The sequence below is a fragment of the Protopterus annectens genome, chromosome 12.part0 (assembly GCF_019279795.1).
Source record: "Protopterus annectens isolate FY-2018-M chromosome 12.part0, PAN1.0, whole genome shotgun sequence".
In the NCBI taxonomy this organism is placed as follows: Eukaryota; Metazoa; Chordata; order Ceratodontiformes; family Protopteridae; genus Protopterus; species Protopterus annectens.
Window position 1 is genome coordinate 1,194,359,726 of NC_056746.1, and position 22,182 is coordinate 1,194,381,907.

At 39.5% G+C, this 22,182-nt stretch overlaps 1 protein-coding gene across 1 annotated transcript in view; it reads left to right on the forward strand.

Moving 5' to 3' along the window:
* Positions 1-22,182, forward strand: part of SLC12A5 (solute carrier family 12 member 5) — a 1,753,644-nt gene that overhangs the window by 1,299,008 nt on the left and 432,454 nt on the right. The window contains exons 13-14 of the mRNA XM_044090243.1: positions 11,990-12,108; positions 13,945-14,043. Coding sequence (XP_043946178.1) covers positions 11,990-12,108; positions 13,945-14,043 — 218 coding nt within the window. The remainder of the gene's footprint in view (positions 1-11,989; positions 12,109-13,944; positions 14,044-22,182) is intronic.

The following is a 22,182-nucleotide window of genomic DNA, read 5'->3' on the forward strand; positions in this document are numbered from 1 at the left end:
CGTTAGTGTAGTTGCTGCTCCTCATTTTAGTCTGTAATATTATAGACTATTTACTGCTTTTTTTTAACAGTGCACATCCTGCTACACATCTATAATAGGCTATGAGAATCCTTTGGGGCTTCTGCTTGCTTGGAAAATGTTTGAAGTTGCATTGTTACACTGTGGTTTATGTATCCCCAGACCAATATGTGTTTCTTGTTTGTTTTCCTACAGACAATGCTGCCAGCTGCCCCAAGAGGCAGCAGAGACCTCAGATACAGCATGATTTGTAGCATCACAGGTTCACAGCTGTGTACTAGGCTAATGCCTAGCCATGCATCCCAAACCTCTGACAAGTTCTGGCACCCTTGATAAATGTAAGTAGGGGCTTGGGAGATGAAACATTTACAAGCAGGGGCCTGGAAGAGGAATCATTTACAGGCCACCTGTGTCCATTAGAGGCACAGTTGCCAAACCAGGGATGAATTTCCTGTTCCCCATCTAATTGTCCAAGTTACACTTGAATTGGGTTAGGAATGAACTCTGCTTCACAAGGAAGGGGAGCCTGTTCCAGAGAAGAGGTAGCCTCTGGCATGCATACCCGTCTCACTAGCAGGTTCTATTTATATCACAGGCAAGTATTTAGTAATTCTGGTGCTGTCTCTTTTGCAGTATGCATGACGTCCATTAGGGTGGGGTCTGACAATGCCTTGCATGCCAGGCATATATCTCCCTTCAACAGCCTACAGGAGGCAGAATACTGGGATAGAGACGGGCTTTGAGGCAGCCTGCATAGGACATGTTATTTATGCCCTGTATTCTTTTACTAATGAACCCCTGTGGATATTCCAGTTGTTGGATGTGCCTGGTTAGGTACATACTGAAGGGGGCACTATACTCAATAGTAGGCCTGATTAATAGTGAATACAATGGAAGGATAACATCCCTGGACCTAAATGCAATACCTTTATTTATAAGTTGCACAATATAGAATGGTTTCCTCTCTACTCTGGACACATAATAGTCAAAAGCTAGATTACTATATATCTGTGTCCCCAGGTCTGTGACTACTGGGTCAACTCTTAGTTGTGTGCTGTCAGTATGACAGCTAGCCAGGGTGAATGATTTCCCAAAGGACACTATAATGCATTTCTTGGCATTTAGTTTTAATCCATGCCTCTGACACAAGTTAATTATCTGTGTCAGCCCTTCCTGGAGATCATAATTGTTGGTGTGGCATTCTATGACTGCTCCTACTTTGCAGTCATCTGCAAATCTGGTCAGCCAGAGGCCCTTGACAGTGGCTTGACTTCAGAGAAATAAATGCCAACAAGTTGTAGTCCCAAACCCAATTCCTGAGGGACTCTGCTTTTGACTTGCCTCTTTGTAGAGGTGGACTCCCCAGTTCTAAATTCCTGGGTGCTATCTGTGAGCCAGCTGGCTATCCACCAGGTTAAATAAGGGTTATACCTAACCTCCTGAGTTTATCAGCAATGCCCAAATTGGGTATTGTGTCAAATGCCTTGGCCAGGTTAAGATAGGCAGTGTGAACCATTTGCCCTCATTAATTGTTTTGGTGACCCTCTCAAAGAAGTCCACCTGGTTGAGTAGGCATGATCTCCATTGACAAAACCAAATTTGGTTGGGTCCAGTGTTTGGTGGTTTCATATGTCATTATTGATCATTTCTATGATAATTCTTCCCATGGCTTTGCATATGAGACTAGTGAGGCTTCTGGGTTTGTAGTTTCCAAGGTCTGTAGATGGCCCACCTTTGAGAAGAGGGATGACTGTTTCTGTTCTCTATTCATGAGGCACGAACCTTGATTGAAGGCTACAGTTAAATATCAATTGCAAAGTGGCAAGATAATTCATCTTTCATGCTATTTATAAGGCAGCCTGGGATACTGTTTGGACTCATTGATGCAGTGTTCCTGGCCTTAGAGAGAGCACTGAGACCTGTTGATGGTAGGGGGAGTTATATTTGATGATATTTCCTAAAGGGAGATTGGGGAAGAAAGATGGGTAAACTTAGAGCTGAATTTGTCTGCCAGTAGGTTTGCTACATTTTCTGGTTCAGTAAAGGTGACTCCATTAACAATGAGCTCTGCACACAATTCTGTATTGCCTTTGCGGTTGAGGGCATAGTTAAAGAATGCCTTGTGGTTGTCCTAAGCCTGGGAGGCCAAATTTACCTCAGATTTAGCTTTGGTAAACTTGATTTGTCCTCCAAGTTGTTTATTTAGCTTGATGAGAGTATTTTTATCCTGCTGGGTGCTGCACCTCCTAATGTTTGCCATGCTTTTCTTTCTTCTGTTATACAGCCTACTGATGTTGTGATTCCACCAGGGTGACTTGTTTTTTGAGTTAGTTCTGTACTTCCTCCTGCTGGATACAGCTGTCTCTTTGCAGTTATTAACATGCTTATATAGGGTGTCTATGAACAGTTCTACATTGGCAGCAGTGTTGTCAGAGTTTATGGGGGCTTGAAATTTTGCCAAGTTATCACTTAATAATAGGAAGCTAGCCTTAGAGTAGTTCCTGAACATTCCAGGGTTAGCTGGGGTTCCAGGTTTTATTTTACTTCAAAGGAGACTGTTTTGTGGCCTGACCTTACCAGAGAAGACATTACACTAGAGGGGTTGCAGCACTCTCTCATATTAGTGAGGACCAGGTCCAGTATGCTTGAGCCCATGGAATATTAGGCAATGCCAAATTGAAAGTATTTCCGACATAGCAAATCAAAACCAACACATTCTAAAAGTGTCGGCATATTGACAGTCTGGCCCAGGGAGTTTCTCGCTTACAAAATTAAGGAATCTTTGTGCCTTCATGTTTGGTGTATATGATTTTTAGTTAATATGATATTGGGTTGGATGGTAAGTATTTCCAATAAACGTAAATATATGTTATGGATTTCCTGAGTCAAGAGGTATATTCATTTTTAATGTAAATTGAAACACCTCCACCTTTAGTCCCTGACTGTGTAGTAGCTGGTCTAAATTTGTGGAAGGCATTATAGACTTGCACTGCTGGTATACTCTCCATGGTTTTAAACCACGTCTCAGTTACTGCACAAACAAAGATTCAAAAATTCAAAAAAACATTATTGACATTTAGGAAACACAAGTGCTACCTAAATGAAATTTCTAGTGTCAGCTCTTTTACAGGAATAAGTATACACAAAAAGACAACACATAATAGGTATTAAAGAAAAAGCAATAACTGTAGTACAAAAGTGAATGTCTTGTAGCCAACACACATGCTTGTACATTATTTATATACACTGAACAACACTGACTACTAGATGATTAACACATGAAAAGAAAAAGTACACTATATGCAGAGGTGAGATTTGGTGATATTGCACATAAGGATGTGATTGGAATTGTACTTGAATGAGAATATATTAAGTTTTATATGCAATAATAAACAGAATTACTGTATGAAAAAAAGGAAAAGAAATGAAGGCATAACAATCTATTACAGTTTTGATACATCCAGATTTATGTCTGCATTAATGAGCCTTATCACAGTTGAATAAAAATTGTTCATAATTTGGAGGTCCTGCAGTGGATACTCCGTAACCTTCTACCAGATGTACATTTAGTGAACCAACCATGTGCTGGATGAGAAATGTCACTCAGTATTTTGTGCGACCTCATTTTACACCTCAATTCAAAGAGCTGTGGGAAGGTAGGAAGACTAGTGCCCTCGATCATTTCTGCTGTTCTTATTATTCTTTGCAGCTTCTTCCTTTCAGCCATTGTGCTGTTACCGAACCAGACAGTGCAGTCACTGGTGATAATGCTCTTGATGAATTTTGTTTTTCTCAGCATTCTTAGGAAGTGTAGTCACTGGTGGGCTTTTTAATTAGCTGACCTGTGTTTGTACTCCAAGAAAGATCCTCTGATATGTGTACCCCCAGGAACTTTGTAGTTTGGACTCTCTGCACTTCTTCACCATTGAGCTTGAGAGCAGGTGCATGGCAGTGCTCTTTCTGAAGTCAGTAATGATTTCATTTGTTTTATTGATGTTCATGTCCAAATTGTTATTGCACCATTCACTCAGGGAGTTGACTTCATTCCAGTACCCATGCTTGTCATCACCACTTATGAGTCCCACCACTGTGGTGTCATCTGCAAATATGATGATGTGGTTGTTGCTAACTTTCACAGAGCAGTCATGGGTAAGGACTCTGAACAGTAGAGGACTCAACACACAGCCCTGGGGTACGCCAGTGTTGACTGTAATACTCCCTGAAGTGTTGCTACCAGTGGCAGGTCCTTTGTGGTCTTCCAGTCAGGAAATTGAGGATCCGGTTGCACAGCCTTTTATTTATGCCAAGGTTGATTAGGTTTTCTATAAGTTGCATTGGAATCACCATATTGAATGCCAAGCTGAAATCTATGAACAACAGCCTGACATCGTTGTTCTTCTCTTCAAGATGCTCCAATGTGTGGTGAAGTGCCACAGAAATGGTATCAGCTGCTGATCTAATTGCCTGGTAGGCAAACTGCAGCAAGTCAAAGGATTGGGGTAGTACTGTAGTCAAATGCCTTTTAACCAGTCTTTCTAAGCATTTCATTGCATTTGATGTAAGGGCCACTGGCATTCTCATCATTCATCATTCTCATTCTCAACATCAACATCAGCCTTCTCTGGAGTGAGGAGAGATTGTAGGCAGTAGAGTTTCTTATTTAGACTCCTAGCATTCAGCAGCAACATTTTTAGATTGTATTGGTTTTGATTTGCTATGTCAGAAGTGCTTTCAGTTTGGCATTGGCTAAAACATCACTATGGGGGATGACAGTGTTTTAGGTAATATTCAAAAGTCTAGAGAGGAGAGGTGCAGACCATTCCTGGCAAAGCAGCATTGTCTCTTGGCCAACTGCTTCAGTGCTGGCAAATATCGCACCCCTTAGAATGACAGACCTGCATGTCAGTTATTAATTTGTTGTGAAAGTTCTTAGGCAAGTAGTAGGCTAACTGTCCTCATGAGCCATTTTAAGTTTAGCCAGTTTCCCTTGGGGAGAATCAAATCCTGTACTGCGTGTCTGTGATATAAACACCTTAACCATTATACCAACCCCAAGTATCTAGCTCTCCTCTCCTATCTGCTTTATCACTTCTGGCTGATCCTCATGTATTTTAGATTTCCTAATTTGGTGTCCCTCCTGCAGCCCTCAATGGCCCACCCATTAGGTGGATCAGCAAAGGCCCACTTCTATACCAGCCAAAACTGTGACTAAAGCTGGACAGTGGGGTAGCAATGCCTCATCTTGGGAGGGTTATGACCCTTCCCAGGCAGGTAGCCTGCCCAGTCACTAATCCTGTGCCAGAGCTGGAGCATGTAGTGGAGACTGAAGTCAAATGAGCAAAGACCTGTGAGTTACCATCTAGCAAGCCCTCCCACAGGTAGTGCAATCTCACTGGAGCAAATGGCTGATGCTGTCATGCTACTAGGCATGAGTGTGGCCACCCATATTCTGCACCTCAAACTATTGGGTCAAATTAATGTCCCCTTGAGGTAGTTAGTGGCTGGCAAGCTGCATTTACCCCTTTCCTATCCCTAGCCATTTGTTTGCTTGTCTGTATATGCATCTCTGATATCCTCCCCCCCATTGTGTGTTTACATCTGCCCCTGTTTACCTGTGTGCCCAAACTGCTTGCTGTCATGTTCTTTTCCTCCTTCATTGTTCCTTTTGCCCCACCCCTCTTCATTTTTCTTTAGATGTATACAAAATGGGCCCTTCCCTCATAAAAAATATCCCTCACATTGCTTTATTTCACAATGTTCCTACTGTAAGTTTTTCTGCTTGCTGTATCATTTTGTCTTGCTTTCCTGTACATCTCTTTCCACCGCTTATAAAGAACTAATGAGATGCCCAGTTTGCTTGGCTGCCATTCTGGGCTCCTTACCACACCCTACACATTTTCTGCAGTGTTTGCAGCTTGCACTGCCTGTCCTACTTTTACTTTGCCTTCCCATATGTTTCATGCAATACGGTATGAGACTGCAGCTTTACCTTTGTTCCCACACTTTCACCTATGCCATACATCCTCATTTGTACAGCTCTCGATCCCTACCTCCCAGATCACAGCTGTCTTCCTACAAATGATAGGAATTTATTTATTTATGTCAGTTAGTCCTACTGTGTTGTCTGGCTATGCAGCATTAGCTGTGTGTCACATTAATACCCTGAATTATGAATCCAGCCCTTTGTAGCTAGTCAATAGCAAAAAGTCCCATTGAATGAGACATATAACTGATATAACTAAATTTGATTTATGTTTGTTAAACAAAATAAAATCACATATGTACAAATGTCTGCGAACAGACTGATGAAAGGCTGCAACAAATAGAGCATAGATATAAATAAATTATTTAATTCACATCATATCAGTGAAATCCTTAATTTAATACACCCCATTAAAGCTGTTCCATCCACGCACAATATGAACTTGAAATTATTGCATAAAGTACTCCAGAAAGGTTGCACAGAAGAAGTCCTATAAATCAGTTATGTGTACTGCATGCAACTCTGGACTAAAATGCAAATTGTTTCAGAAAGCATAGAACTGAAGAAAAGATAAAAATCTTTGTGAAGGATTGTTGGACTGCATTTATAAGGTTATATCTTATGATTTTCAAGACTAACCAGAACTCTTGTTGTTAGGTAAAATATCCATTGCACTGCAGTTAAGCTACTAATACTAAAAAAGATGTTTAATGACTTTTTATATAAAAATAATGATGAATTATAATTATAATAATATAATATATATAATATAAATATAATTAATATAATATAACATAATATAATATAATATAATATAATGTTATAATAAGATTTCTAAATTTGCCACCAAAGCCAAATTCTCCTCCCATCATTGTACCGCCCTTCATTTGTTAAACTTGCTTGAACTCCCCAACCATCTAGACTATATCCAAACTACTACAGCCCATAGACTAATTTTTCAACCTACTAAGTGCCCAGCTCTAACCAATATCCTCCAACCATACACCCCTCCAAGATCTCTAAGATCAACCCACCAAAACCTAATCACTGTCCTTAAACCCAATCGTCCTGCTGGTCAGCTTCTGATATCCTTTTCATTAGCTAAAACATGGAATTCTTTGCCATCCTCTCTAAGGACTTGTGAAAGCTTTGAAACCTTTAAAACTCTCCTGCACTCCTACCTTTCTTCGAACTGGAAATGCAACTGTTCTCTCCCCACATAGCTGTATACTTTCCCTCCCCATAAACTTTTGTCTACCTCTGAGCATAAACCTAACCTAATTTAATTGTAAATAATGTAAACTCACAACTGTACAACCCATAATAACCTCTACCACCTTTTGCTCTTTCTCTTCTCAATCTTTTCCCTCATCTTAGTTGCTTCTGCCTTCCTACATTTCAGATACCTTATAATCAGGGAACTTATTCCAGCTCTTTAGCTTAAAATAAAAACTGTAACCATGATTTCTTCACTATAATTTTCCTGTACCTACTCTATTTAATACCCTCCTAAATACTTTGACACTATGAAACCAAAGAATTTATGTTGTTCTCTGACACAAAATGATATTTCAATTGTGTTTCACATTACTTTGATTGTAACTGTGAACACACGGTGTAACACAGACATATTTAATTCTATTTCTTTACTTCATTTTGATTTTGATTTTAACTGTGAATAACACTATGTAATGGGGAGCTTTCCTCCCCGGGCATTCACTGAAAATGGGCTTCCTGAGCCCAGTGGACCTCCCCAGTCATCATACTGAAATAAATAAATAATAAAATAAATAAATGAAAAGAAAATGGGCATTCATTTATTGATTTAAGAAAACATAAACTGCATTTCTTGATTACTTTAAATTACTGTCATCACTAATAGAATTCCTGCAGTCATAAAATAAATGTGTGTATGTACCTCTTTTAGACATGAATACATTTTCTGGGGATTCAGAAAAAAAGTATTAAGAGTTACAGCCAAAAGGGACCATTTCTGCAATGTAAGAAAATGCAATTCAGAGACATGTTAGCTGCAATGAGGAAAGGCTTCATTATCAGTTAACTTGCATGTCTCTAAATCAATCTTTGAATAATGCCAGAGACTTCTTATTATGTAAAACATCATTTGTTCGACTAACTGATCATTTAACATAGTGAGTCAAGGCTCTTGATTGACACATTGCTTTCTTGCATCAAGGGTTCTGGGTTCAAAACTTCCTCCCCAATCATTTATTTATTTAATTTATTTTTTTTTTTCAAGAACTTACGTAATATTTTAGAAGCATCCCTACTGTCCAGTGTTGGTGCAGAAGATTAATATGCTGTATACTATTCCTAGAGGTACAGGATTTGAATTATTTTGAAGTGCCCTTAGTGCACACAATATAGAGCATCCTTGGGGTGTAATGTTTCCACACTCCATCTCTTTCATGCTGCAAAACTTTTTTCTATTATTTTTAAGTATATTTAAGGCATGATACATATATCCTGGTAGATTGTGTTCCCCCCTGCCCCCACAATTTTTGTGCTACAAAACATTGTGCTAAAATTTATGAAGTGCCTTTAAAAAATGACATGAAGAGTCATCTCTGGTGTCTAGTGCCCCCCCCCCCAGTGTTTTAACATTAGTCTAGAAGAGTGTGGAGGTATGACACCCCACCATACTCACACACACACACACACACACACACACACACACACACACACACACACACACACACACACACACACACACACACACACAACTTACACACCTACCTACAGTGTTTATCCCCTAACTACTGCAACCTCCCAGGCAGATACACACTCACACACTCAATCACATACCCAGTTTACACCACTCATACCTCTACATACACTCACACATGCAGTTACACACACACACACACACACACACACACACACACACACACACACACACACACACACACACACTCACACACACACACACACACACACACACACACACACACACACACACACACACAATATTACTTGTCTAAACTTCCCTGCATTTACCTCTAACACAATCAGGTGAACACAAGCTTTTGGGTGGCTGAGCTAACTTGTGTAGCTGCGTATTTGCAGGGCAGAGCACATAGCTAATTAGCATAAGCTACTCCCCTGAAATACCTTATTAGCACTTGTTGTAGGCAGCAGAGATAACCATACCATGATACCATGGAGCTGCACCAGTGTCTGTCTCTGAATCAAAAATGGTCACTACCGGGTTTGTACCAAGCTTGTACCTTATGGTGACCTTTCTGAATGTACCCCTCTGTGTATATATTTTATCTGAGACTAGTGCTCTGACTATATTTTCCAAATTAAACTAATTGCTCCTAATTCAGAGAAGAATATATTTTATTTTTTGTTTATTATTGTTTTGATTCATAAATTTGAAATTTTATGAAGAATTTTTGATGTGTTAAAATTTGTGAACCATTTTAACAATAAATATTGTCTTAATTAAAAATTACTGTAATTCTCCTGTGTCTTGTCTTTCTCATGTATTTGTAAATAACACAACTTCACTTCAACAGAACATCTGCTACAAAAACACATGATTTGTAAAAATAAATATGTTATGACTTCATGGCTGAAGTATATCATGGAAAAAATTCCTCTTTTACCTAAATTTGCATTTATAATCAATATAATTAAAGACAAACAATTATTTTCATAAAGTTTAAAGTGTATTGTAATTTTTAATAATAATGCAGTGCTTCTCTTAAACCCCGGAGGTAATATGAATCTATAAAAACATGGTAGAGCCAGCAAACAGTGGACAGTAATCTGTTTATTGATGGAGGATGGAGAAAAACAAACCGGTTTCGGCCTTTAGGCCTTCATCATTGCTGGCTCTACCATGTTTTTGTAGTCTTCTGATGTTTCTGAGCCGTGCAATAGCCGTACGTGCAGAGGGCTGACTGATTTCTCCTTGTAATATGAATCTATGCCATGAGACACTTCTTAACAGAGGTCTGAGGTTTAATACCCATCCAGAAATCCCCTTACCTAATAGTTAAATTTCAGTGTATGCAATTTTATGCTTATCACTCCCATACTCGCAACCCTTTAGCTCCCCTCCCGTCATCTTGGAAGGCCGTAATCCAGACAGCCATAAAGAGTTGGTTGGCTTCCTCCTCACTGCCTTCCATATACTCTCTCTCTCTTGCCTTTTGGCACCCTTGTCTCAGTGGCCATTATTCTCTATAAGGCTTTGTGGTTCATGTTTCCAGTGCTTCTCAGCTACTTCTATATTGTAGTGCTTGCACAATCCCCAGTGCAGCAGTCCTGCCACATTATTGTACCTTTCAGTATACAGACCTGCTGCCATAAATCCACCACACCCAGCAATGAGATGTGCAACAAATTTGTAGTTCTGTTTTTATAAAACCTGCATTTGTATGTTTCTCCCACATTTCAATGGACTTTGTAAACCAACTTGTACATAGTTTACTATCCTAGGCCATCATTATTAGTCTTTCATCTTTTGGTTTCAGTTCACCTCACCTTAACCATTCCTGCTTCAGATCTTAGTCAACATGAAGCTGTTCCAGATTTCTACACCTGCCAGATCTGTCACCAAGGTGGTTGATACGAGTGGCTGCAAAACTAGTCTTCATATCACTTGTGCCTGTGCACATACCCAGCCACAACTATGGAGACATTCAATTCATAGCTGGGATGCTACTTGTGAGATCACTTTGATGCTCACCCTCTGCTGGGTGTCAGTAAAGCTGCAGAGACATATTCAGTTCATGCCTGGGATGCTACTTGTGAGTTCACTTTGATGCCCACCCTCTGCTGGGTGTCAGTACTGCAGCAGGCCTTGTAGCCAACAGTGGCAGCCATTCACTACCACCCCACCCTCCCAGTTGTCTCTTCCAATACCCAGATTGCTGTCTGATCTTAGGTCATCTGGGTCACATTTATGGTTTCTTCCCTCTGTGCCATGAAGGTGCCTACTGCTGAAATTGAACACTGTCGTGTACAGTATAGATGTATATTTAGCAAGTGGAACCAAGTGAGACAACACTGTTGTAGGATAATACTGCTAGAAATGTGACATTTTAAATACAACGTGATCCATGTTAAAAGAGGAATTTTAAGTACTGTAATGTGAGGAACCAGTTAAGGGCTTGTGTTTTTGCACAGGCCTGAGAGTTATGTTATATGGTCCCTTCATAGTGTGCAGCTTTCTTCTAACTGCTCTTGTATGATAATAGTGCTGTATGTATTATACCACAAACTACAGGTGATATATTATATTCTACAGGATTTAATATTTATATTAACTGGCAAATGTGTCTATGAGAAATGGTTTGTGGAGCTGTTAATGCCAATTGTTAATTAATTAATTAATTAATTAATTAATTAATTAATTAATCAATTCAGTAATTAGTGTACTAAGAATGTTGGAAAGATTTTACTTTCTGTGTGTCTCCATGGAAAGCTAATAAGATGAGCTACAGACATTAAACAAAAGCATGGTTATTATTATTGTTATTATTATTATTGTTATTATTATTATTATTATTATTATTATTATTATTATTATTATTATTATTATTATTATTATCATAGTTCCGGAAGAAAGCAAACATCATGTTTAACAAGGCTTCAAACAAAACATGGCTGTGAAGAACCTGAGTGTCCTGTAATCAGAACCAGTACAAAAGAAGCCTTTCTACATAGCAGTTAAATACTCCATGATGCCATATACAAATGCTGTTTGACTACTGCTGTAGCAAAGGACATTATTTTATATGCAGTATTGTTTGATAATTGTATTTGATGATGATTTATAGAAATAGTAATTCCTTGTACAATGTGCCCTGCAGCCCTGTCATGGGCGAGGAGTGCCTTATGAGAACAGACATACAGAGGGATTGAATCTGCATATCTTACAGTAAAATAAGTATTACAGCTGACTGTCATTTGCTTCCTTCGTAACAGCTATTGTAAATGCTTTGTTTTTGCTAGGTATTTGGTCATGGGAAAGCAAATGGAGAACCAACATGGGCCTTACTCCTTACAGCTTGTATCTGTGAGATCGGAATTCTCATTGCATCATTGGATGAGGTGGCACCAATTCTGTCAATGTATGTCTTTCATTAATAAACATTTTTTTAACTGCTTATTTATATCTGAGTCAAGGACTAGTGAAAGACAATAGCAGGTAATATAAAAATGTTGAGAAAGTTGAAATCTTGACTCTGCTTGTTAGTGAATACAACTGTCATAATGAAACATTGGTGTAAGTCAAAACATCAGCCATGTCATAGCTACCTTCAGTGTCCTATCCCCACCTCCACCCTCACTCTTCAAGGAGATTCTGGCTATGTGTAAAGCCCAGCATCAGGCAAAATACAGCATCATTATGATGATAAGAAAATGTTATCCTGGTTTTCCGCTGAATGCCAGACTTCTGCATTTTCAATGACAAAGAATCAAAAATGAAATACTGGCAGGTCTCTCAAAGACTAAAAAGTAAATATCTCCCAATGTTCCCCTCTTGCCAGTTATATATAGGGATATAACAAACCATGTTTAACAGCTTATCTAGAACTGATAATAACCTAATATATCACTACTATAAGTAAGTCACTTAACCAACCAGTGTTCCTGATTTACCTCTGAAAAAGGAATTTTGTGCCCAGTGGGCTTACCTGGTTAAGAAATATGTTAAAAATAAGTAGCCATTCAAACAGCATGCTTCTTTGGAGGTGGAAAAAAAACTGAAGTGTTCAAACAAAACCTCTGCAGACATGGAAAGAACATACAGTCTCCACACATACAGCGATCAGAAGTCAGGATAACATGCCAGAGCTATGAAGAAGAAATGTTTCATATCTTAGCTCTGTGTGTGTGTGTGTGTGTGTGTGTGTGTGTGTGTGTGTGTGTGTGTGTGTGTGTGTGTGTGTGTGTGTGTGTGTGTGTGTGTGTGTGCGCGCGAGGTGTGCACATGAATGACTGGGTGCAAGTGTGTTTGCCTGTCTATTTCTGTGCCTGTGTCTGTGTACCTGTGAGACATCTCTGGTGGAATATCATTCCATGTGAAGATGGTTACTGCTTTGCCTCTATTTTCATTTTTGACTAGGCTGTGGCTTCATCTAAACCTGACTGAATGAAGTCCATAACAGAAAATGGATAGATGGATGAAAGAGATTTGTGTCTATGTTTGTGGACAGAATGGAATGGGAACAAAATTGAGGAATAAAACCTTTCCGAAGATGTTTTTATTGGAGAACCTATAGTAGTCTGTGCAATGAAATAAATGAATAAGGATAAACCAAAGAAACTCTCCTAGATTTTCAGTCTTCAACTGTATGTGTGTGTGTGTGTGTATATATATATATATATATATATATATATATAAATATGTATGTGTGTGTGTGAGCGTGTGTGTGTGTGTGTGTGTTTGTGTGTGCATGTGTGTATACGTGTGTGTGCATGAGTCTACTTCTAAATTTTAAAGTTTCAAAATGTTGACTTTCTTATGCCCCCCCACACCCCTGCTAATTAAATATACCAACTCCGAAATCGCACTGCAGTGAGGAAAATGGTAAATATACCGTTCCACACTATACGGTGATCTCCATTTAAATGGTTCGAAGATTCAAAACTTTGATCTTATGGCCTCGACCATAAGAAAGTCGACATTTTGAAACTTTTAAGTTTAGAAGTAGAGCCGTACATACAAATTAATTTAGATACATACATATAGATATTTTAACACACATACACATACATGTTCTTGCATAAACATCAACAGATCAGTGCTATAATAGGCTATATTTTTCCTAATGTTGCATGCAATTTAAATATTTTAGTACAAGAATGTGTAAAATCTGCCTTGGCATTTTTAAAGTTTAATGTAGAATTTTCAGATGAAAAACTTAAATTTTGTAAAGAAAAGTATTTTGCTTTATTCACAGGTTCTTCCTAATGTGCTACATGTTTGTGAACCTGGCCTGTGCTGTGCAGACTCTGTTGCGAACGCCAAACTGGAGACCACGATTCAGATATTACCACTGGTATGTCTTCTCTTTACGCTAGCATACCTATGAAAAGAGACAGCCATGGTTTGTTAGCATCATCAGTTTTTTTAAAAGTTATCGAGGGGGGCATTCTTTGCTTCTCAGATTTCAGCTGGGGAATTTGATAGCGCAATGTTCTCTTTTGTTTGAGGGTATATTGCCCAGATGAAATTGTTACTTACATATTATATTGCAGTACGAACACAATGTTAAATATTTCCCTTTAAAAGGAATCAATTTATGCATATTTCAAATATCTGAATAAGCATAGTGAGTGTCCATGCCCTAAAGATATATAATTAACTTGTCTGTGTCCCATGAAAATCACATTATACAACTTGTAAGTAACCTTAAATCACAGCACTATTTCTCACTGGCTGACCTAGATTTTTTTTCTATAGCTCCACCAAGGCTCAGCTGTTTACATAAAGAGAAATTTTAAGCTCAATAAAGATAGGAAATGGAAAAATTTGAGTGCTTTATATTATAAAGAAAAAAGAACAGAAAGTAAATTACTGAGTCCGAGTTTCAGTATCTTACATGCTGTTGCAAATCATTTACTCTTCTATTTATAAATGTCCCTTGAAAAGATGGATTACAAATGTAATTTACAAAGCAAGACATAAAACCCATCTGAGTATTTTGCTGATGCTCATGCAGAATTAATTAGTTATAAGCAATAAACTCTTAAGTATAAAAGGATGTTGGATCTGGAAGGGGCCCCAGGAGATCACCAAGCCAAATCATTCACCATCATCTACTGAATTCAGTTAGTCAGATAAGAAGTATCTGGAATTCACAAGGGTAGACTTTTTAAATAACAAAGTGGTTTAGAAAAAACTCAATAAACAGCCATGATGGTTCTACAAAGCACAGACATCAAACTGCCCTCACAATAACAGCATGAAGAAGAAAAATGTGGTTTCAGACAGTGGCATCAAAGGTCAGGGAAAAGTATGCCCATTTAGGAAATGTGTGGATACCCAGAAGGTGGAGAGAAGAAACTAATACTAATTAATATGGAAGGAAGGAAGGGAGTCAGAAAGTAAAACAAATAAGGAAAGACAGTTTAATCCAAAAGGAATTAGAACCTTTGGTAGACACTTAATAGAGCAAATAAAGCGAAAAGAAAAGATTAAATATAGTGGATGGTGTGATGAAAACCCAGCTTATTAAATGATTATTAGTTCTGTATTCAGCAAATAACAGCAGAGCAACTTACCAAAACCTGCCATTAGTAATGTCTAGTATAATGCTATCAGTTTTAGTCCATTAATAAGCTACGGGTCCCAGAAGCACTTCAAACATTAAAAATGTGCAAGGCACTGTGTCCTGGTGGCACTCATTATTTCTTTGAGAAAAGAAGAAAGACGTCAGAATGTCACTAACAATTTTAGTACAGCGTGGGAGTGTAAGGGGTCCTAAAGGCAGGAAGAAGGCAGACATGTTTGTGTAGTGCATGGGACAAAGTCAAAGGTAGGAAACAATCAACCTGTCTGCTTGAGCACAGTCAAAGGGGAAACACAGACTCATGAGGAAAGTATTTTAAAATAAGTGGAATTCAGTAGGACACCAGACCCAAGGCAAGATCAACTCACAACAGGAAGTTCATGCCATACAGATGTTTTGTATGATTTAACAAGGACATTTAACTGGAAACATTTGTGGACATTCCCATTTAATTTCACATTTCAATGCACAATACGTTAATGAACAAATCAGAACAATTTTTGAGTGTCTCCTCGGTTGGCAGAATTATTTATTTAATTATACTTTGTTAACCGGAGTGTACAACTGAGTTGAGGGCTGTTTTCAGTCAAAAGTCAGGAAGAAAAATCCCAAAGGTAAGCAAATGTAAATGTAATGAATACTAAATACACAAGTGAAGTTAACAACAAATAGCAGCAGAGTTGTGCAGTGGATAATGTTGCTGTCTCACTGCACTTGGCTCACTGGTTCAGTTCTTATGTTGCGGTGCCTTCTGTAAATATCTATGTAAATATCTATGTGGGCTTTTACCAGGTACCATGCTTTCTTCCACGTTTCAAAGACATACACGTGGGTATGTCTGCTTGTATATATTTGGAAAGTGGAAGGAAAAGTCCTACAAGCAGATAGACTGGCAATCCTTCAAATGCCCATAGGTGAGTCTGCCGCTGTGTCTGTATAGGCAACCTGCAGTGGTCTGGCATCCTCTCCATATTTAGTTCTCTGCCTCATTATCCATTTATTGCTGTGATGGGTTCCAGCTTCTGCAACCATGAAAAGGATAAAACCGGTATTGAAAAACTGAATAACAGTTGTGGTGATTAAGAATTCATCATTAAACAACAACACTGAATAAGTACACGTGTTGAGTAAATCAGCTAGTGTAACTTTAGTTAACAAAATCATAAGCAAAATACAAGGAACAGGTAATCAAGCAATCACATACCTACAGTAATGAATTCTAGCCTTAAGATATAAGAAGAGTTTATTTCTGAACTTCACTTTATTACTGGTTGGTGTCCTAGTTATTCCAGATAATGCAAACATGACTGGAAAACAGACCACCACTATACACTCTGTGACTTTAGTGTAATTTTATGATTTATCATTCTACCAGTGAAATATATTAGACTTCCAGCAGGACTATAGTATTCCAGATGTGTTTATAGGGGGGAGAGAAACAAACAGCAGGAGGCAAGTTGATATAAAGAAGCAATAATTCTAGTTTATATTTAAATGAGAGTTAGTCAGTTAACAATAATGGTTGGCCATAGGAGCTGCTTGGTTAACTAATTTTACACATTTAGTGTACAATTGTTCCAGTTTGTTTGTATTTGTAACCCTCAGACTAGAGTAAAGGATTAAATTATGGAATAGTTTAAAAATATCAAGAAAGTAAGTTATGGAAGTCACATGAATGTGCAGACTTGTAATATATTTTGGAGATTTAATAAAATAATACAGTAAGAAAAAAGTTTGATGCATTATTTGCACATTGCCACTTTTCCCATATTGCATCTTGCACAGCATGCATTCCATAAATAGTCACAAAGTTAGCTGTGGTAGCTAGCAAGGCAGCTTTCTTTTGGTGCCTTTAAATATTGCACATACATCTCAACCTCAGCACAAGACATCTGGATAAAGCCTAAAGTAATGAGAGGAAAGCCAAAAATAGGGACAGATTTTAAATATTGCTCTTATAAACTTAGAAAGTTGCTAGAATAACAAGATTTGTGTTAGCACTTCTTTTCTGTGGGACATGAAGTCTGAAACTCAAATGTATGTCGTTTATTGAATTTAATCCTCACTGATTTGCTAGAAAAACACAAATTTTATGAGGATCAGACAAAAATATGAGGCAAAACTCTGGACAGTTGAAAGGTATGATATTACATAGCAGTCATAGTACTTTTTTTCCATTAAGACTGAATAATTATTTTTATACATAGTAAACTGCAAATTTTGATCTTAAAGGACAAGGTGCATTTTGTAATTGGAGGTATATATTTAGAAAGAGCATTTTATTTCAGAATGTTAGGTATTTGTTAATCAAACCTAGACCATCTAGACCATTGTCAGGATCTATCCCTAGTGTGTTTATGGTATTTTGGGACAGAAAAGCTAAAGTGGTGAAATGAGACTGAGATGTTAAGATTGGGAAAAAAGTTAACTTCTGATTGCTTGTGGCATGCATACTTCTAACTCAGTGTTAAGAGTTGGATTTGGAGTAGTCTTTTGGAGGATATTAATATAATACAGCGGGGTATGACCGAGTATGGGGTTAGAGAAATGGAGCAGGATGAAAGCACATAATTAGCAGAAAACAAAGAGGGTTCATGCAGCACACTAATAGGTAACTACTTTGGGGGGAATTTAATAAAACATACATGGAACTATTATCCATGTAGGCATAGTGGAACACTGCTTACACAAAAGTAAGCAGATGTGCAATCCAGTAAAGGGAGATGAGGGGTGTGCATGAACGTGTGAACACGGAAGTGTCCATGGCATGCAAATCACCTCATAAGCAGGTGAAATGCATGCAAATGAGGCAGGTAGACTGATCCAGCAAGCAGATAGGCAGTGTGCAGACCCCATGTTGGTGTCTGTAATGTACACAGAAAACTTCCATGTACAGGAAGGTAAAATGACACCAGGGGTTGTAAAAGTGGAGTTACAGTTGCAGAAATAGTTTAGGGAACACAGATATGTGCCAAAGTAAGCACTGTATGTCCAAAGCCATATGGAAAATAATGTAAAATCATTTTTTTAATACCATGGTTATGGTTGAGCAGTGCACTGCAGTGCACAAACATGCCATTATGGAAAAATAAATTGTGAAAAACAGATTTTGTGAGTATGTAACAATAATGCATTACCCCTGTGTGTGGTATGTACAGTGAAGGACTGCTGTGGCTGCTAACTAGGCAGGGCCTGAATCTGTGTAGTTATCAGGTACTGTGCATTGATCTGTATGCAAATGAGCTGGGGTTACTGAATGGCAGAAATGGGTATCTGTGTCCTCAGATGCCATCTGTGTAGGCACAGAACCATGTTGGTGTCCACAGAAAAGGTACCTGACATCAAAATGGGATGTGTCCGCAAACATTTAAGCTCATTGGAACTCAAAGGCACCTGTTTGAGTGGTGGGCCACTCTGCTCAGCAGGAGGTGTGTCCCATGACTGCTAAGCTTTGTTTACCTTCAGAGCGAGTGTTTCAGCATGTTTGAGCGTGTTTGAGAATGTTTGCGTGGTGCACAACTGTGCAGAGCATGCCTTGCATGGGTGCATGTTTGCTCAGTGCTAAGACTTGTTTACCTCTGAAGTGCGAGTTTGCACAGCACGGCACAGAGCTCAGCAAGAAAGGCTGTCAAAAAAAAAACTGGCTGAGTAAGCCAATGATGTATTAATTATTGGTGAGCCCTGTTACACTTAAACTAGGACCATTAAACCCCTTAATGATGTACTTGGCAGGTGAAATGCATCATAGCTAGTCAATCACACAGAGTATACTTACAACACAGCACTATAAAGTATGTATACACCCTACAATCTGCTTTTCCCCATAGTCTGCACCATTGGAGTACAGACTTGGGAATTTTAACCTAAAGAATGCTAGGGGCTGCTGCAGGTCTGCTACATATGCATGTGCTAGATGCTGAGATCAATGCAGCTGCTGCTGATGCTGACCATAGGCCTAGACTGAGGAGGAGAAGAGTGTTCAGGCCCAGGGCAACCTACCAGGAGCTACATAAGCTGGAGATTGTAAAGCACTGCAGGGTGGACAGGGATATACTGCAACAATTCAGTGAGCTCTGCCACCCTCAACTCAGTCCCAGAACCAACAGAGGGGAACCAATCCCAGTGGAAACAAAGGTATGTGTAGCCCTTAGGATACTAGCTACAGGTACTTTCCAAAAACCAAGTGGGGACATGATGAGGTCTCACAGGCATCTACTTCCAGAGTACTCTGCCAGTTCCTGGATTCCATGCTACCACATGCCAGTGAGCACATTTATCTTCCCCACACCCCGGAGGAGAGGGCTAACAGTATGCGTCTCTTCTACCTTGTAGCACACTGACCCTGAGGTACTGGTTGCCATAGATTGCACTCATGAACACATCAAGTCACCACCCAGTGAAGAGGATTGATCAATGTCAACTGCAAGAGGTATCACTTCATCAACTGCAAGGTCATGTGCAATGCCCAGGGCATTATCATGAATGTGTGTGCTGGCAGCCCTGGGAATTATCATGACTCCCATATCTGGCACACATCACGGCTGTACCAGATATTTGCTAGGGGGGACATACCACACAGACGTTTACTTGGGGATGGTGGCTACGCACTGGAACCATGGATGATGACACCCATCAGAAATGCACACCCACCCACCAAAGAATGCCATAATGAGGCACACGTACAAACCAGGAACATCACAGAGCATGTGTTTTGGCTGTTGAAGTCATGGTTCCTATGCCTCGATATATCTGGTGGGGCCTTGCAGTACTCTCCAGCCACATGTGCACAGATGTTCACAGTGTGTGTCATGCTACACAATATGATCCTGTGGAAACAGCTGCAGCAAGATCAGCAAAGGGAAGGGATACACAGCCGCTCACCAGTGCCTAGGTCACCACAGCTGTACCCACAGAGGGACTCAGAGGAGGAACCCCCTGAGGCTGTCCCTGTAGGCAGACATAGGTGTGCCCAATATGCCCTGGCCTTGTTTAAGAGACAACACATAGCACACATACTGACAACCTGGGGCCCTAGGGACTGTCACCATACTCGGACTCACATACATATCAGTATAAATTATCCCAGCCAGGCCATACAATCTGTACCTCACCATGTATTGGTTGCAAACTGCCTGCATCAGACAGAAGCAGCCCCAAACTATAGGTCTGTCAACTGCTGCATTCACAAGGTAAGTCACTCTCCTTTACACCACTTGTAAGGGGTACTATAATATGGTAGCATATGTATGGACCTGCCGCATGTATGCAAGGGAATATAGTGGGCTATAGATAGTATGCAACTGGGCTACTTGCAGAGATCCATACTGGAATATTGGGATACTTGTACAGTTCTAATAGGCACATGGGACAGCAGGTACTCTGTTCACTAGTATGTGCCCCATATTGGTCACTAGGCCACATGGCTGGAAACTCCATGACCGTAGTCCAGGGAGATGCCAAACAGTGGGGTCACAGGACAGTTGCACAACTGTCTATGCCAGCAGAGCATAGGCTGGTCGTCCCCCACCCCAAACACATCATTGTTGCCATGTAACTGCTGTAACAGTAGGTCTGCAATGATATACCAACAGACCAGAAAATTCCCCTATCTTGTTGACAGTGCAAGGGAGGAAACCTCTCTGTCTGGTGTCTGGTGTGGCTCAGTGGGCCAGGGACAGTAGCATGTGTGATGGTGTTAATGGTTCAATCTGACAGCATCCAACATATTTGGCATGTGAGGTACACATATGGTGGTAGTCCCCCAGACATTGAGAACTCCTCAGTCTGTTACTGCAAGAAAGCTGGACAAAGACAGAATTAATGGGGCCACAAAGGGCCCTATCTACAGACAGACATTACACATGCTTTGAGTAACCTAGCAGGTGGCCTAGTTTAACAGCAAGTCACAACAGGTCAGATTAGCTGCAGGATGTAAAGGCCATCACTTAAATGTGTCAGTAGGTACAACAAGTCAGTGACTGATGTACAGTATTGCACCTGGAAATCACAAATATATGAGGAACACAGCAGAGATATGGGGTGAAATGCTGGACATTCTGCAAAAACATGTACAGGGAGAGGTATGCAGACTGTCACTTTGTGTGTGGTGTTTCACTATGTACCCCAGCCATATCATACATCTCAACCTCTGACAGCAGGAAATCTGTTGAAATACAGTGAATACAAGTGGGACCAAGGACCACAACTTAGAGCATGTTTTAAATACTTGCTCCTAAAAGCATAGAATGTGGATAGAATAACAGGTCCTGCATTCACATGACCTAACTGTTGTGTACGGAGTCTGGAACTCAAATATCTGTCAGTATTAATTTACTTCAGTCTTGACTGATTTGCCACTAATTTGCCAGAAAACAACAATGTTATGTTAAACGGGCCAAAAATATGTGGCAAGAGTCTGTGAAGCTCTCTACAATTCTGAGGTTTGAGTCACATGTTAAGGTCAGCAAACAGCCGAGGAATGCCTTAGACAATATCAGACAACTGCAGTACTGTGGTAACAGGTACAGCAGCCAATGGCCTGCAGCACACAATAATCCCAGACTGGAGTACAGGTAGCTCTAGCCTGGAGTCACCTTGTAAGTACCGACAATCACAATGGGTATGCTCCTACACTTAGCTAACTTGAGCCCAAGTCTGTTGTCTCTACCTCCAAAGACCTGCAATGTGGAATATGTCCATACATACATGCAGCTACATACACATATCTGTCTCTCCCTATCCCCCTCATGCTTGATTACTGTTTCTAGCAGTATGTGGCACACACACACACACACACACACACACACACACACACATATATATATATATATATATATATATATATATATATATATATATGAGTGTGTGATATGATGTATATATAGCTATATAAAGTACAATGAGATA